The sequence below is a fragment of the Nansenia antarctica genome (genome assembly GCF_963989245.1).
Source record: "Nansenia antarctica genome assembly, chromosome: 10".
Taxonomy (NCBI): domain Eukaryota; kingdom Metazoa; phylum Chordata; class Actinopteri; order Argentiniformes; family Microstomatidae; genus Nansenia; species Nansenia antarctica.
Genome location: NC_137680.1, coordinates 31,319,508 through 31,337,691, shown reverse-complemented (window position 1 = coordinate 31,337,691; position 18,184 = coordinate 31,319,508). Strand labels below are relative to the sequence as shown.

The window sequence follows — 18,184 nt, the reverse complement described above, 5'->3', positions numbered from 1 at the left end:
GGTTGCTCTCTAGCTGTTCAGAAAGCCTATACGCCCCCTGAGAAAGCCTCACTTACTGTAATGTTTGGTTTGGTTCAAATGTCAATCAACCACAGAGCAACACTGACACATGAGAGCTCAAAGAAAATGTAAAAAATATCTAATTGTAACCAAAAAGAAACATTTATCTTTGAAAAAACCCTGTTTACTTTTTTGACATTACCTTTCAACCCCGCCAACAGCACAACTGCCAAAACAAAGCGAGTGAAAAACTGTGGACCTGGGGAGGTTGAATTCGAGTATGTCTCCAGTGAATTGTTACCTCAAAACAACTCGGTTTTAATCACTACAAATGTCATGCAGCATAACTTGATTAAACCTTTGCTTTGATTTGTGTAAGGCTCTGCTAGATGTTCAGTGAAGCTCTAAACACACACACACCGCACACACGCACACGCACACACGCACACGCACACGCACACACACACACACACACACACACTCACACAGGCTCCTCTCTGGTGGCGTTGGGCTTGGTTTCAGGCTGCATTAGGGTGGGATTGACTCTCTCTGCCACAGCAGAGTAAAAGCATCTGTGCGTCTCTGTTTCCCTCAGCTCGTCCTGTGGACGGGTGGTCATTTCCACAGGTAGAGACAAAGAGAAGACCACCAGCATCCAACAGCTTATTAAAAAAGAAATGTTCTTCCTGGCTAGCTTGATTTCATGGAAGCCTTAGAATGTTCCACATGAAGGTCAAGAATCGGAGGGGGTGGCCGAATTCCCAAACAGAGTTGGTTTATGAAGCAATCTCCAAATGTCACGGTCAGAATCGCAGAGGGCGCTAAAATCAACAGTCAGGGTTTTTTTGGCCGGCGTCAGGTGGCACATGTTACATTTCATGGATTCAGTCGGTAGCGTTAAACAATGACCTCATGATGGTAATCAGAGAGGGTGGGAGATAATCGAGTTTCGCAGAGTGTGTGCCAGTGCATTTAGTGTGTGCCTGGTTATGATCTGGTCTAGACCTGAACCAAACTGAAGGCACGCTCAGGGAGGTCTCTGACACCTTTTTGGGGGGCAAAACTAATAATTAATATCACTTATTATGGAGTTTAAACAGATGGCGATTAAATATCTATATTATCTATACCACTACATGTGGTATAGTGAAGTATGTGATAAAAAACGGAATTATAGCAGATTTACACATTTGTGACACTTGCTTCTAATAATACATATTACTGATATATACTGTATTGTACTGGAGTATATGGAAAACATATTGGAGTGAATTCACCCTGTCGAGAATCTGTCAACAGTAACATATAAGATTTAGCAGCAGTGGAAACTCGTTCCCTCAAGCATGACACACTAAGTGAGTCATTGGGACGGTTTATGCTGTCCTAATGTGGGCCCATCTGAGCCCATCTATCTAAATAAACACTGTAGATTTACACCTGAGTGAGGGGGATCAGAACCCCAGACAGCATCAAGTCTCATCCGACGTCTGTTTACCCAGAACTCCAAAACACACTCCACTGACATCTTCCTCGATTTGCACCTTAAATAAACAGGCCTGTTCAGTCAAAGCACGTCTAACGACTGTTTGGACAATGAGTGTTAATTGCTTAGAAAAGTATAATCTCTCTCTTAGTAAGAGATCTCCAGTATTGGCAAGAGATGTTTGACTGGGCGCGTTGGGTTGTGTTTTGATAGGTGCGTTTGAATGTGTCGGAGGGCTCGTCCGTCAGCGAAAGGACGGGAGAGCCGGTGGCCATAATGGAGCTCGCCACAGAAGCCAAGCTCCGAAATATTTTAGTCTATGGTATCCAGCTCCATCACTCAAAGGTATGCCTCTTTATTCTTTTTTTTCAGGTATTAAGTACTGCCCAAGTGAAATCAGAGTTCCCCTGGAATGCACTTAAAAAAAATAATAATAAAAAGAAGACGTGTGTGTGCCTGCTCGTGTGTGCGTGTGCATGCGTGATGGGATAAAGGAAGGGAGTAAACTTTTAAAGAAGTGTGAAGCACCATGTAACTTTCACACCACACTTACTGTTTAATGTGTTCACCCCACCACATGCATGCTTACGTTGTGTCTGGTGGGAATGTTCAGTATGGTCTTCCCTAGCCAGTCAAAAGTTCACTGGAGTTGTCAGGGTTGATGTGGTTGACCTGAAATCTGTTGCAGTCTGCTATTACAGGATTATAGAAATATGAAAATCTCCTCCGACAGGATTAAAGATGACTGGATGTGTCAAGGCAGTTACATTACTAAACGCTTTCAGATGCTGGCATTATTAGTCTTATCCAGAACAGTAAGCAAATAAACAAGTACCTATGATATCTGCTTTTTCTTTTTGTTAAAAAAAAGCCCTGATCCAAATTAATAGACTTTGAATTGTTCTAATATTGTTTGTGTAAGACTTATGCCAATGAGTGTCATGTTTATGATAGATTGAATGTTCTTGACAAATGGTTGCAATATTTCCTGCCGGCAACATCACACCACATCACAAATCAAGGGTAGTACTTTGCTGCCAGGGGCGTAGGGAGGTTTCAACAGGTTATTTCTGTTCTAACCTTGCCAGCGTCTGGGGGGAAAGCCTGAGTGATGGAGTGAGGACGGATTCCCATTTTCCTCTTGGTCAGCGTGTCGGCAAATATCCGTCGGCCCCTTGACGTCAACGTGTCGTCTGATTAAAGCGAGGTGCTTTATATTGGTATTCTTGACTGGGAAGCGTGCTACAACCTGGTTCACATATGAGTTTCATTTCTGCTATCGGATGTTGGTCTGAGGGGCCGAGCACATGCCAGAGTCTTCCCCTGACCTGTGGAGAGTGACGCTGTTAATTAGTCATCCTGTTGACATTCTTCCGGAGAGAGAGAAGAGGGAAGGGAGGGGAAGGAGATAACATGTGTCCGGCATGATAGAATGCTTATGGTTATGAGATAGTGAAGCAGCAGAACGGGACCTTGCATAAATCATTTCATAGTTTTTTTTTGTTATAATGAGGATAATTCTTCCCAGATGGGCTTATTCATACTTGTCAAAATGGCTGCCAACACCTCCCTTTGTCAGTTCTGCTGGCCGTATGTATAATATCTCTACAGTAATGTATATCCACAACTTAAGCACAAAGCTTCTGTTTTATTTCATATTACATCGAAAATTTACTGGCCATATAAATTAAACGTCACAAATCTTCTGTGTACGTTGGCGCCTACTCAATCAAACCTGGTTATATATGCCATTTATCTCATATGCCATTTATATCATATATGCTGTTTATATCATATATGCCATTTAGCTGACGCTTTTATCCAAAATGACTTCCATTGCTGTGCATACATTTTTTCATACATTTTTCTGTATATATGGTCCTAGCGGGAATCAAACCCGCAACCTAAGTGTTTTTAGCACCATGCTCCACCAACTGAGTCACAGAGAAGTTGCCAATGATGAGTTTGGAGACTAAAACGTGAACATCTTGGACATAAACCCAGTATTTTTATGATACACAGGCGTCACAGTTTGGATGGCACAACTCTGAAACAAATCTTGTTCTGATATGCATTTTTGGAAGGGGGAAATCAAGCAAATTCAGCCAGTGCAGTCCTTCTTTAAACCTAGGTCCATGAGAAGAGATAGGGGAGATAATTAATTTGAATTAAACAGCTGGCAAATGTCGGGGATGCAACTCTGCTGTATTCCAAACACATGTTGGAGTTGGTGCTCAAGGGTATTTAAAACCTTTTACATTTATTTGGGCAATTTTGTGCCCAGAGATCTGTTCTGTGTTAGGAGATGATGTGCTGAATGATAGGCAGAGAGTTCTGTTCTGTGTTTAGGAGATGATGTGCTGAATGATAGGCAGTGTTAACACAGAGAGTTCTGTTCTGTGTTCAGGAGATGATGTGCTGAATGATAGGCAGTGTTAAGAAGCTGACTCAGTCACTCAAACAAGGATGGAAAGTTAGTGAATGTTTTGTTTTTTTGGGCCCTAATTAAAATGTATTTATTTATAATGTTAAACAGCAATCTTTTGTTTTGGGTATGCTACAATTTACAATTGTTTAGAGATTGAATTCTTAAGCTAGTCATGATGAGGGGCTATTATTGTAAGAACACTGTCATTTGATAAGGATCAGTAAACATGCTCTGGTAACAAACAGTCTTTCAATATCGTATTGAAAACAGTCTTTCTTATTGTCTGGGACTTCCCTGTTGACATCTGTAAGTTTAGTTTTTGTCATGTTTAATTTCCTTGTGTACCAAGACATTACCAATGTGTGCGACTACAGCAATACAGCAAAAAAACAACTATATATAAGCAAAAATACAATTACAAGACAATGGCAAAAGGGGCAATAGAACAATACTTTTGTAGGCTGTAAATTGGAGTAATGTAAAACTAATCTAAATTATACTGTCAGTTGTATCTGTGTGCATGCCTGCGTGTGTGTGTGTGTGTGTGTGAGTGCGTGCGTGCGTGCGTGCGTGCGTGCGTGCGTGCGTGCGTGCGTGCGTGCGAGTGTGAAAGTCCCAGAGTCAATGAGAGGCAGGGGGCTTGTTTGTGAGGCCCACTGCAATGGGAAGAAGAAACTGTTCAGGTTGCACAAGGTTTTGGTCTTGATAGACAAAACCTTTTTCCGGGTGGAAGTCTTTGGACGAGATGGTGATCGGGGTGGGAAGGTTCCGCGATGATCTTTCCTGCTCTCTTACTGGTCCTGCAGTGGTCCAGGATAGATGGCAGGCTGCAGCCGATGACCTTCTCGGCTGACCGAATAATCCACTGTAGTCTCCCTCTGTCCTTGGCAGTGGAGGCAGCGAACCAGACGGTGATCGATGAGCTTAGTATGGACTCGATAATGGACTGATAATGTAGAACTTTAATGACTTCAGTTTACTCTCATTGACACCTCGTTGGTCCTCATGTTCATAGACACCAATAGCAGACTCTAAAAGCAAATGCAAAGCCTAAAATCATATCATATGGTTATGATAATGTCACATTTATTGTTTGATTTCAAATCCAAACTTTTGGTGTATAGAGCCAAAAGAAGAAAAAATGCTTCACTGTCCAAATACTTACAGAGGATATTGTTAGGGTTTTACACAGTATGACTATGCACTCAGTCTTTAGAGGATGAGAACAGGCAATTGTAGTTCTTAGTCTTAGGCCTATTAGGTAATAGTATATGTCTTGCTGAATGGCATTCCTCCCTAAATTATTACATTTTTTGGTGTTACATGAATTGTTGTTCAAAGAAGGGATTGAAAAGAACAACTTTGGGGATCAGTAAAAAACGTGTCATACTGGGCGAATACAGGACACACCCTGAACTCTGGACTTGAACTGAGAAGAATTTGAGTTGTTTGTTTACAGTAGTATCGAATACCTACGTTATGTATACCTTAAGTAACTTATTGGCAATTTTAGTTACATTTTAGTTTGGGATGAATACGTACACTTGGTTGTTAAATTTGGAAAATCCTCCACCTCATTGGCCATTAGAAATGTCTTGTTGGACCCAAAGTTCATCTTTGTAAATGAGCCTTGACTGTGGTTTCACATTTTTCACAGCAACACCCACAGCTGAATCCTGGTGCGATTCCCATGTTTACCTAAGGTAAAAGATTTCTCCAGAGCCGAGCAAATGGAGTCATGGACAATGAACTGCAGGGCCTTTGTGGAAAGAGATGTGATCAAAGCACTTCTGCAGACCGGCTGCAATTGTGTTATTCTATCTACCACACTAAATATGCACAGTGGTCATCGTGGGCTATGATGTGTGAACACTTTCACCATTTAAGACGTTGGCAGAAGTTGGGTGGTGGTGAGAGTCAGAAGTTGGGTGCTGGTGAGAGTCAGAAGTTGGGTGGTGGTGAGAGTGGGGAGACGGCGTAGCGCGGTAAGCTGAGCCGACGGTGTGAGGACGGTGATCATACACCTATCAATGGCTGCCGCGACGACAGGAAGTGTCACCGGATCCCCCCTCACACAGGGTCCTAGCGACCTGTCACCAAGTGAAAAGGGAGTTGTCACGGTGATATATGGGTGTTGTAATCCCCGCAGTGAGAGCCCTGATGTTTACCCTCCCTGCGTTTCCTCCTTCTCAAAGAACCGAGACCAGGAATCTTAAACCTGAGAGGAGATTAGCTGCTCCCTAAAAAAAAAAAAAAAGAAAGAGAAAGACTGAGAAGGAGAAAAGGGAAGGCTCTATACAGTAGGTCTATTCTCTTCTACCTGTTTAGATCCACCTCCGAATGGCAGCCGGGTGAAACTGTATACTCTGTAGCAGAGTTGTACTGCGGCCCTCCTTGACCTGCGTGACCTGCTCCGTCTCTGGGGTCACAGTGAATCATGGGTATTTGCCGCCAACCTTTCTCAACCAAAATCCAACAATTATCGTATGTAGATTAGTTTGGACACACTTTCCTTTTTAAATGAGTGTTTTAGACCTTGAATGATTGCCCTTTGGGAGCAGACTTTCACAAGACTCTCACTAGATAGATCTGATCTAAATACCTACTGTAACCATGCAATATGTTAATAAACCATAGAAAAGTTGACATCGTATTGGCCCGTCATAACTCTTCAAAGAGAACTCGCAACTGATTCACAGATACTGTGACATGCTGTTACTTAGCTTTTACTGTTGAGACCGATTCAAAAATACCAATCCATGTTTGGAAAAACATTCTTGTGCTGGAAAACTTGCATGGCTGAATGACCAGTAGATAAGTGAATCACATTTTTGCAAATACTAATAACAGATGATTGTGGATTTGAAAAGCTGTTTCGAGTTACTCCAAAAACATCTCCATCAGTGCTGACAGGTTTGGCCAGTCTTCTCTAGTTTGCATCAGACTTATGTTCCAAAATCCACCCAATCATTTCCCTTTGTTGTCTAATAATAATACGCCTCACCATTATTATGCATCCCTCTGGAAACGCAGATCAGAAACAATCAGTTCCCCTTGCGGTGAATTGACATCTCTATATGGGCAGGAGCCCTCAGATCGGCCCCCTCCCTGGTGTTTGTATTTGAGTGTTGGGGTCAGAGCCTTCGGAGATATGGACTGCGGCGACATGTGCAGGACATCAAACTTTATCTTTTGCGCGCAGAGTGCGCCAGATGTGCGTCGGTATGTGTGAAACTCAACCGCCACAGTTTGGAGAGAGGAATTAAACATACCAAAGCGGTGTTTACTCAGCTTTGATTTCTTAGGTTAAAAAGCCTAGCAACGGACTCTCTGGGTGATACAACTTGACTTAGGCCCTTGCATCCAATTGCGAGGGCGCTATTACAAACAAAGGATGTAATGTTACAGGGGATTAATACATTCCAGGTCTTCTGAATTATTTTGTAAACATTCAATCAGGCAAAGAAAGTCAAAGTGTATACATTTATGTATTTGCTTTACCACTTGCTGAGTTCGCTTTGACCACCCACAGTAGAGCCTGATGTTAAGTGGACCATAACCCCCATACCACAAAGGGGGGTTACACTTTTGGTTCACAGGCTTTTTTAATGATTGTTTTACAGTAGTAGTGTTCACTTTTCATCTCTCTATCTCTGGCTACATTTGTGGAGGTTCTCACTGTAACACAGAGTTAGAGTGTATTTTGGGATAATCCTCATAGAACACTTTGAATGAGGATGAAATGAATAAAGAATGCACACCCAAGGCGAGGAGGTGCTGACTAGACGGAGCATAACTCAAAACTGAATGAAAATGAAAGCTCACTCTTCTCTCATTACTGTGACATGTATTCATCTGACCAATGTTTTGGCTCAATAGACTTCCTGGGAATTATTAAGTGTGCATATTAGAAGGTTACAACATTGTAAACATGTCACGTTTGAAAGAATGAGTCCATGAGTCTTCTGTTATGCCTATTAGTGATTAGTAACCTTCTAGAAATAGGCTTTTTAACGAAGTGATGTGATAAATGTGGATGGTGGATGGATGACTGGTGGATGGATGATTCACTTACTTAGTCAAATGTATTTCTTGTAAGTCAGAATCAGGATCAGAATTGCTTTTATTACATCCCAATGTACACAAAAGTAAAATTCTTTGGTTTAGGTTTTGCAACATTGGTATTGCAGCAAGATACAAAATCACAATGATAGATTAAAGTAGACTAAGTGAAGTAAGTCGTAATAAAAAAGTAATAAATTGATAAACTGATGGTTGTCGTACTACAGCGGAACCAGTCATACTACAGTGGAATCAGTAGTGCCAAATGCTGTGTAAAGTACAATATCGTCACCAAATCTCGAATATATGATATTTTAGGCAAAACAAATAATTTTCCTCAAAAGTGACTTAAGCCATTATTTTAAGAAGGTGACGATATGATGAAATGCAAGATGATACAGATCAAGTAGTCAGGTTTGGATAAAGGTGTCTGCGAAATGGTGTAAATGTAAAAGCTGTGTGGATCATTGCATTCCCACCCTGTCTCACCCTCTGCATCCAATAGGCCCTGCGGCCTGCATGTCCCCTCCATGTTTAGTCTCTGACATGCTGTTGTTTTGACAGCAGCGCAAAAACACAGTTGCAGCAGTGTTTGTATTCTTGGCTTATGTGAGATATGTCTGCGATTACATTCTCGCACTGTGTTTAGAGTGGAAGTGAGGGTACTAAACCGTGACCAGGATGTGACCGCGACCAAATCCAGGGTGTGTCATGGCCAGTGTGTCTAAGAGCAAAATACCTGTACCTGTAGACTACCTGAGTCTGACCTCAGATGCCCTGTGATACAGACTGTGTCATATTTACTGTACCTGTAATGTGGGTTCTTTCTACTGTGATCATTAAATGAGCCATCACTCTGGGTGTGGGTGGGAATGGGGTTCCTATGTGGGACTCCCATACCTCATGTGGGGGTTGGTGTGTGTGTGTGTGTGTCTGTGTGTATATATATATATATATATATATATATATATATATATATATATATATATATATATATATATATACATACACATACATACAGAATCGCTTTTATTACATCTTACTATGTACTCTTAGTACAAAAGAGTAAAATTCTTTGGCTTTAGTTCCTCAATGTTGGCATTGCAGCATTCAGATACAAAATCTCAATAATAATAAGTAAAGTAAATAAGTAACCCTGCATTAATAAAGTGATACAAGTATAAATAAACGTCATTACAGTGGCTTCAATAGTGAAAAAATGCTGTACGAGTGCCGTAATGCAAAGTATGATGACATGAAATGCAATATAATACAGTACGGTAGATAAGTAGTCCAGTAGTGTGCAAGTAGTTAGAATAATGTAATATGTTTATTTTTGTAATGTGTGTGGGTTTGGTTTGGGGGTGGCATATATATATATATATATATATATATGTGTGTGTGTCTCTCCATAAAGAGCCATTGTTCTGGTTGCTGTTTGCAGGTACGTCTGTCGGTGGGTCGAATTCAAACAAAGTCATCACTCACTCAAGCTTGTTGAAATAGTACAGCATTCACTCTGAAAAGAGCCGACGGAAACATAAGCTTACTTTATTTTCTCTTCTGAAATGCGCTGTGTCCCGTTTTGACCGGGGTTTGTTCTGGCTTAAAGAGACAAGACACAGAGAGAAGACATGACACATTACATTGATTAACACGCTGTTTGGTTAGCCAAGGGGAAGTCTATAGATAAATGTATTTGGCAGGATATTTTGGAAACTCACTTTGAAAGGGTTTTCTCTCTGTACCGTGACCGGCTTTTGCAACAACAATTGTCATGTCAATGGGGTCTAAAGCGCAGCTATGTATCAATACAAGTGCGGTTTCCCTTGGCTGGAACGACTGAGGGAGGACTCACAGCCACACAAAAGTGGAGAGGATAAAGACAGACGGGCTTATATGCTCAGTACACATCCTTTTCAAACCAAGTGAGGTAGTGTGGGAGTGACAAGGTCATTCGAAATACAGACATTCGGGCACCTTGCCACATCCAACGCCTCGCCCTCAGTGATTAAAAGACTCAAATACCCAGTGTCAAATACCCTCTTTAAGAAGTGTCACAGAATTTCTTAGTCACCTTGTCATTTCGTTGGCAAACATCAAGCTTTTCACATTTCTAGCCTCTCAAATCTCTTTATTTAGTCCATACCGCTCAATGGCTCACAGTCGAGATAGGTCGTCTTGAGTAAGGCCCAAACGGTAGCTTGGTCAGTTGTTTGGATGCGATTACCCTAACTTTGGTGTTTGGGCTGGCTCATATCGGGTCTCTGGACCGGACAGTAACCGGACCTGCTACCCCCCACCCCACCACCTCCCCATTTCAGTTCAGCCTCTAGCTACCGCCTCCCCCTTGAATGAGAGACTAGAGGGGGGAGGGGGGGGGTGCTGGGACCTGAATACCCACCAAAGGACGTGCTGTCAGAATTCTGAAACACAATCCCTTTAAACCCAAGGACTAGTTTTTTTTTCAGACCTATTGTATCAGTTTGGACTCATCTCATGGGTCATTTGGGGAGAGCGTCTGAGAAATCTATTTTTTTTACTTCATTGTTTGAGACAATAAGAGGGGAGAAGAGTACAAGCAAATTGTTCTAGACTCTTGGAAAATTAGAAGCTGCTGGTTAGCTGTGATGCTAGTTATGACTGCCCTCAAGTGGCTAACGGTACAACCAGCATCGATAATGCAGCTTGCCCCCAAACATTTGTCATGTGTAAAATACGATGACAATAAGCCATTCCGACGATGAAAGGAGGTGATAAAACTGTCGTTCTAAGTCTTATTCATCCGCTGTTTGTTCTCCGCCGGGTAGCTAGTGTGATTCTAAGAGCTCTTTCCAGTGTACTTGGCTGGGTGCTACTTAAAAGTCTTTTCCATTAGCTCTTTTTACTGAGGACTCCAGCTCAACTGGCACTCCATGAAGGGAACAAGACATGGGAGCACTCGGTAGCAGTCCTCAGGGCTGAGATCTCAGAATGACAGAGGCGTGCAAATTGTCACTGTTAAAACTCCTAATTGCCGGAGCCTGAAGCTTCAAAGAGACCCTTCATGTGTGGCGGAGGGCTGTGCAGTCCCACTGCAGCTCCACAATGGAAAGGTTGAGTGCATCTGTGGCATTTAAGAGTATGGTTAGTCCGAGGGATTGCTTATTGTGTGGTCTGCTGATGTTTTCTGATGTTTTTTCTTTTGTTCTCCCGTTCAAAGACGTGTAGTCTTAATTCCTGTCAAAAATCCTCTCTTAAACAGTAAGCAAAAATAGACCCTAATGATTGAAGTTCCATTCTGTAAAACTTGTGGTTTCAGCTTAGAGTAACAAGGCTGTGTGGTGGGTGTGTGTGTGTGTGTGTTGCGTGCGTGCGTGCGTGCGTGCGTGAGTGCATGGTGGATGGTTGCATGGTGGATGATCAGCATCGTGTAGTGACATCACCAAATTGAGACCTTGAAGTAGAGTCGCTATGGTAATGGTTATGACACTGCTTCATGAGTACATTGTGATCATTTGTGACACGGTAACGAATCCAGTCTTGGGCAAGAAGGATCATACCTGCTGTCTGTGAGAGAGAAATGTATTTGTGCAATGTATTGAGAGAGTATTTGTTGAGGATGATGTATTCAGAAGTTAATCAGAAGTTTATCACATCACATTAAATGTTCAGAACAATTTTAATACATTTCAGCGTTGTTGAAAATCAATGACACACTCGCTAGTCGACTAACACAGCTTGTTTTGTGAGCCTGCTAACAATGTGAAGTAGTGTAATAGTTTGCTAGGTAGTAGTGGGGATTTCTCGCTGAATCCATTGCATTGCAATATTTTGGCTTAACTAGCCAGTGTGTCATTGACTTTCAACAACGTTGACATTTATTTAAAAAAATCTGAATAAAACAACCATTTTGATTGGTTGGCGACTTGTTTCCGTTTTCACCAGCTGCTGTCACATATCTCATAACATTTTGATACCTAAGTTGACATGTCCAGTTCTGAATTTGTGATGCATTAGATGTGTTGGTAATTGATATAGCAGGAGTTACTGGAAAAAGGAGTTATGTTTCAGAGTTAATTCTTAATGTATGTGCTGGTCTTGCATTAAATACAGCATATATCATTTGTGACAAATCTTTCCACTAATGTGAACAAATGATGACACTTTTGGCGGGGAGAATTTATATGTAAGAATCCACTGACAGACTGTCATTATCAAGTGGAAAGTGAGATTACCTCACGTCTGATATTAGTGAAATATATTCCATCATCGAGTGCACTCTCTGCATTTAGATTAATGCAGGACTTGTCATGATCCTTTTTTGGTGCGGCGCTAGGGAGTTTGTGAATGTTTTGCTTGAACAAACTAGGCCTATATATGGATGCACTGCAACATTGCTCAGCAGATGAACAGTATCTTTATCAATCCTACTCACGCATATTTGTTTTACATTGTTTATTTATTTGACCTTTATTTAACCGGATAAAATCAATTGAGAACAAATTCTCATTTTCAATGAAGATCTGGCCAAGAGGCCCTGGCAAGAATAAAAACAAACATATAAACAGAAATACTCGTCAACATAGAACAATACATACAATACAACGGCAAAGGCAGTGAAGATAAATACATAAAAACAAATAGAAACAGAATCAATTAACCTATGTGTGGAAAGAGAGCGGGGTGTGTGTGTGTGTGTGTGTGTGTGTGTGTGTGTGTGTATATATGTGTGTGTGTGTGTGGGGGGGGGGCAATCAGCAGGAACAACAGTCAACTATGACCTGCTGAAGTTTGTTTTTGAAAATGGTAAGTGATGCGAGTGCTGTGCTGTGAGTTTGAGTGTGTTCTGTAATGTGGTCCAATCGTTTGCTGCCGCAAAACTAAAGGAGTTGTGGCCGAAAACAGAGCAGGCTTTTGGGATGGTGAGTTTGATGAGATCCCTAGACCTTGAGTGATGACCGTTGTGAGAGAAGTGCAGTGGAATTGTATTCCACAACACTGGTGATCAGTACTGATTGGCACACATACCTCATAGACAACAATTTAGAAGCATCCATGTACAGTGTAGTACAACATATAAGGTACAGCTACAATACTTCTCTTCTTCTTCTTCACGCTACGTCAAGTGTCAGTTCTGTATGCCCCACAAGTGTCAGTTCTGTATGCCCCACAAGAGCAGCCCTGTCTCAGCCGTCTCCTGTGCTGTATGTGTTTGGTGCTTCCACCTAAAGCAACTGTTTTCTCCATCTCATAAAACCCTGGAAGAGATACTGAGACTGAGAGGCAGTGGAAAACCACCTCGGCCCTCCAGGACATGTTATTGGGTCTGACTACATGGTGCATGGAGAAATGAAAATCCCCCTCGTCTCAGATTCCCTGTGTGTGTGTGTGTGTGTGTGTGTGTGTGTGTGTGTGTGTGTGTGTGTCCGTGTCCGTGTGTCTCTGTGTGTGTGTCTCCGTGTGTGTATCTTCGTGTGTGTGTGTGCGTGTCTCTGTGTATGTGTGCATGTCTGTGTGTGTGTGTGTGTGTCTCTGTGTGTGTGTCTCTATGCGTGTGTCTCCGTGTGTGTGTGTGTGTGTGTGTGTGCATGCGTGCGTGCACGTATGTGTATGTGTGCGCGTGTGCGAGTGTGCCCATAACAATGGACCAGAGAGCTTCTCATTAGTGAGCTGGTTTATGCTTCCTGGACGGTCCCCAGCGGAAAGAAGACAGAACAGAGACCATGCCAATGGCAGAAAGGCATAGTGGGAGAGCCAGGGTCAGGAGAGGTACCCAGTGTCTGTCAAGCTCATCCAGTACTGTAACTTGAGTGAGTTGCGGTTACTTGAGTGAACTTTGATTACTTGTGCCGTTTCATTATGGATACATTCCAGTCTGAGAGCAGTTAAATACGCTTAATATATCTTGGTGTCTCGGGTGTACTGACTGATATTTGAAACCATTCCATCCTTTTGCTCTTCGTACTCAGAAGAGGACACGGACATTGTGACCACTAAAAGCCGCAGTGACTCAATAAAGGACCCGCAGTGTAGCAGGCTCGTGTACCAGAGAGGGAGCAACTACTTGATTTAATAATGCTATTTTATGAAGTATGATTCATATTTCAAAACTAAGCTGTATTTTTGCAGTGGAAATTAGTCTTAGGCCAGCTTAAACACTTTGATCTTCCATGGTGATCTCCAGTTGCGTTGCCTGATTCCCCTTTTCCCCCCTTTTTTTCTCCAGCAGGCCTATCGCGTTGTGCTGATAGCAAAGGAAACCTTGTAAAGGAGTTATCATTAGCAATGGCACTCTTCTTTAAGAGTTTCCCATGGACTTCATCAGTGCACTTGGGTGGTAATGGGCTAATGACGATCCTCCGTACATGACATTTATCATTCCTGTAACCTCTAAAGCCTCCAAACACATGTCACATCAGCGTTGGTTCCGTGTGAAGAACCCATTGTTGTGGTTTGCGTCAACAAGTGATTTGTCCGATTTCTATTGAAGACAATTGTTTTGTTTTTAGATAACGAACACAAGAATGCGTTGATTTGATTGTATCTCTTCATGGTTTGAACAATAAGCAATCAGATTTGTCTGAGAATGCTTTGATTTATAAAAAAAAAGGTTTGGCTTCCAATTCCTGTTCCTCAATGAACATTCCTGTAATAGAGGAATATGGAGTTTGGGGGGAAAAAAGTGTCTTTGCTGCCGTATTCTGTTGACTGCTCACAGATGTACTGGCCTCTCTACTCGTTGCCTCGTACTACTAAAAGTAAAAGAACAATGACTTTGATACATCTGAAAGAAAACAGGAAAAAACATCCCCCCCCCCCCTCTTTTGATTTCTCAAAAGCAGGGCCAATTGTAAATATGAAAACATATTAAGAAAGCACAGGAAATGCTGAAATTGAAAGCTCCTGGAGCTCGTTCAAAGCGATCATATTTTGATTCCATTATGGCTTTGTGTTGCTTTAATCAATAAGATGAAGAGTGCTGAAGAGTGCTGATCCGTCTTCCAGCATTTTAGCCTCGATTCCCCAGGGCGGTGTGGAAAATCAGTGTCATCTGACTCTCCCCTACACTGGTTCTGATTAGAGAGTGCTCCAGGAGTTCTGCATCCAGTGTGCTCGCACGTATTAACCACGGTCAGGCCCGATTCCACGCTCTACACTCTCATACCGGGTCACATTCCTCGGGGAGCTACACACCTCGCCTCCTCGATGCCAGATGGACATAGATACCCAGGAGTGGGCTGAGTCGGTTTGGGTCAGGTGCATCCAAGTGAATTTGGTGGTCCTCTGTGGCTTAGTTGGTAGAGCATGGCGTTAACAACGCTTAGGTTGTGGGTTCGATTCCTGCTGGGGCCATATATACTGAAAATGTATGCAATCACTACAATGTAAGTTAGCCAAATGCCATATACACTCACATAACACTTTATTCGGAACACCTGAACACCTTCTCATTCATTCAGGTAGAGTAATGGTGTGGGGAATGTTTTCTTTGCACACTTTGGGCCCGTTAATACCAATCAATCCTCGCTTGAATGCCTCAGCCTATTTGAGTCAGTGTTGTTGCTGACCATGCCAAAGCAAAAGTCGTCTCAAACTGGTTTCACGAACATGACAATGAGTTCAGTGTTCTTCAGTGGCCTTCCCAGTCACCGGATCTGAATCCAATAGAACACCTTTGGGATGTGCTAGAACGGGAGATTCACAGCTTAAAAGTGCACCTAAAAGATCTGCAGGAATTGCGTGATGTCATCATGGACCAGAAGAATTCCTGTGGAAATCAATGCCACAAAGAATTGAGGCTGTTTGGACAGCAAAGGGAGGCCCTACCCAGTATTAGTATAGTGTTCCTAATAAAGAGGTCAGTGAGTGTATATTGTATTTTCCCAGGGCTTAGTGATCATAACTGGCCATACCCTGTTGTTTTAATAATAATGAAATCGACCAGACTAAGCATCACAGTACAGGTCATGCAGCGAGTCCTGTCAGATCTCAGACCGCTGGTGGTAAATGACAGCAGGTAGGTTCATAAACACCACTGAGTCTGAAAGACAGAAACCAGCATTCTCTCTCATAGTTGAGTCGCCCACTGCGGGAGTCACTGATGTAAGGAATGGGGAGTGAAAACCATTAAAAGAGCATCACGCAGGCTGCCTGGGGGGAAAAGACAGACACGGCGAAGAGAAATCACGAAAGCAAAACAACCACAACAGTAGAGACTGCCTTTAAAACTCGAGGGGTAAGGGGGTGGGGGTGCTGCCTTAATGTGTGGTTTTCTGTAGATCTGTCCAATATCATGCACGGTAAACTGTAAAGAATGCCTCCGCTATTGGGTTATGAGTGCAACGGGACCTGTAATTCAGCAACACACATCAAAAAAATATAATAAAGCACTTTCATTTTGCTGTGTCCCCCCCTGAAATTGCTTCCGGCTGTTGATTGAACTTGGTATCAAATAACATGTGAGTCACGAAAATCCCCCCCAGAATTGGTTTTTTAACCAATTTGATTTAGAGAATTCAGATGTTTTCACTCTAAATATTTGTTTGGCCTATCAGTGTCAGACATGCGGTAGGTATTACTCAGAGGAACGTGCAAAGGGCTGCTTTTCCACTGTAGGTTAAGCTTTAGCCTAGAGATAATGGACTCTCCATGGGAACTTCTGAATTTGCTTCGGTCACCTGTGCAAGACGACTGTGTGTGCATGTGCATGTGCACGTGCGTGCGAGAGTTATCCTAGTAGTACTGTTGTCTGAGAGATGTTGATTTGAACAGAGTCTGTGCGTCCATGTTTGTGTGGACAAGGAAATGGAGCGGATCCTTGCTTTGTCTGAGTTGTTTTCGTTCGGACGGCTCAGTATACAGTACGTTCACAGTGTATCCTAACAGTGTCTGTGTGTGGATAGGGGGGGGGGGTGGATGTAGTCCACAATCCAAACAGCATGTCCTGCAGTATGTCATTATGTATGAATCATTATGTAGGAACCAGTATGAATCGGCACCCAGAGTTGTAACCCTGAGACGGTCTGTGTTACAGGAGGCAGGGCGCTGGGCGGGGTCCGTAGAGAGGCTGGCTGACATCACGGCGGCGCTGATCCGGGACAGAAACCCCGCCCTGACAGGACAGATGCTGCAGGCCTGAACCACTAGGAGCCCACTCACTCCAGGGACGTGCACAGACTCATTGAAGGGCAGGTCCAGGGGGGGGTGTGGACGATGTGGAAAAACACCATCCATGACCCACCCACCCACCGTGGCCTGCCGTACCCCTGACACTCTATACTCTGTCTGGTAATAACTATAATAGGAAGACGTGTAATGAGATGGAGTGTTAGTTCAGCGCTATTCATGAAGTGTGTATGGAGGGTTGTTATTATTATGTGTGTGTGTGAACTGCTATCTCTACTAGCTTTCAAACTGTTGTGTTTGACTGTACAGTCTTTGTCACTGGATAAATGTGCAGTATAACTGAAATGCACTGTGCACATTGCATGTGTATGGGGAGCATTCGACATGGTATGTGTGTGATTGTATACCTTACTGTTGGGGGTGGGGGTGCTATTAAACAGTTGCTTTTCATAAACAGACTTTTTCTCTTTCTTTCTTGCGAGTCATTGGTTCTACTGAGCCCTCTTGTTTGGAAATGAGTTGGAAATGACTGTGGCACAGCAGTGCAGACTTGCTCTACAAGTCCGACAGAAGACACATAAGGAAGCAGAACAGGGAAGAGCATGTCTAATTGCAATGTTGGAGAGCCCCTGAGCCCGTAATGAAGCAGCTTAGTGATATTGAAGCTCCTGTTTCCTCACATAAACTCCTTAAGATTGCTCTCATACAATGAGCCCCACCAGGAGACATTACAGTATAGTAACAGGGTGCCCAGGGCAAGAGTGTATCCTACTCTTTGGATTTAAGTGATGCCTAACATGGAGGTATACAGTATTATTCAGGCCATTAAAGTTTATCCCACCAGTTAAGAACAGGGTGTGTGTGTGTGTGTGTGCATGCGCGTGTTCAAGAGAGCATGTTTGTGTGTGTGTGTGTGTGTGTGTTGATGAAAATGTGTGAGCGCAGTCCTCCCATGGTTAATGTGTTTGTCACAGGAGTGGAGGAAAGCCTCGACATCAAAGGGCCTTTTGACTGCTGATCCCCTCCACATTCCACAGTACGCCGTACCGAGGTGAGGAGCGATCTGTTTGGTTGTTGCTCCATATATACCACTTACACTTCCA

General features: G+C 42.8%; 1 protein-coding gene across 4 annotated transcripts in view; it reads left to right on the top strand.

Moving 5' to 3' along the window:
- The window catches only part of crppa (CDP-L-ribitol pyrophosphorylase A), a 33,142-nt gene extending 15,647 nt beyond the window's left edge, over positions 1 to 17,495 (top strand). For 2 of the 4 annotated variants that reach the window (XM_080540024.1, XM_080540023.1), the window contains 2 exons: positions 1,697 to 1,828; positions 16,990 to 17,495. In XM_080540024.1, the coding sequence (XP_080396150.1) occupies positions 1,697 to 1,828; positions 16,990 to 17,094 (237 nt within the window). In that variant the 3' untranslated portion in view covers positions 17,095 to 17,495. Of the gene's footprint in view, positions 1 to 221; positions 279 to 1,696; positions 1,829 to 16,989 lie in introns of those variants that run through there. The other 2 variants (XM_080540026.1, XM_080540025.1) reach the window with 2 other exon arrangements.
- Positions 17,496 to 18,184: the final 689 nt, after the last annotated feature.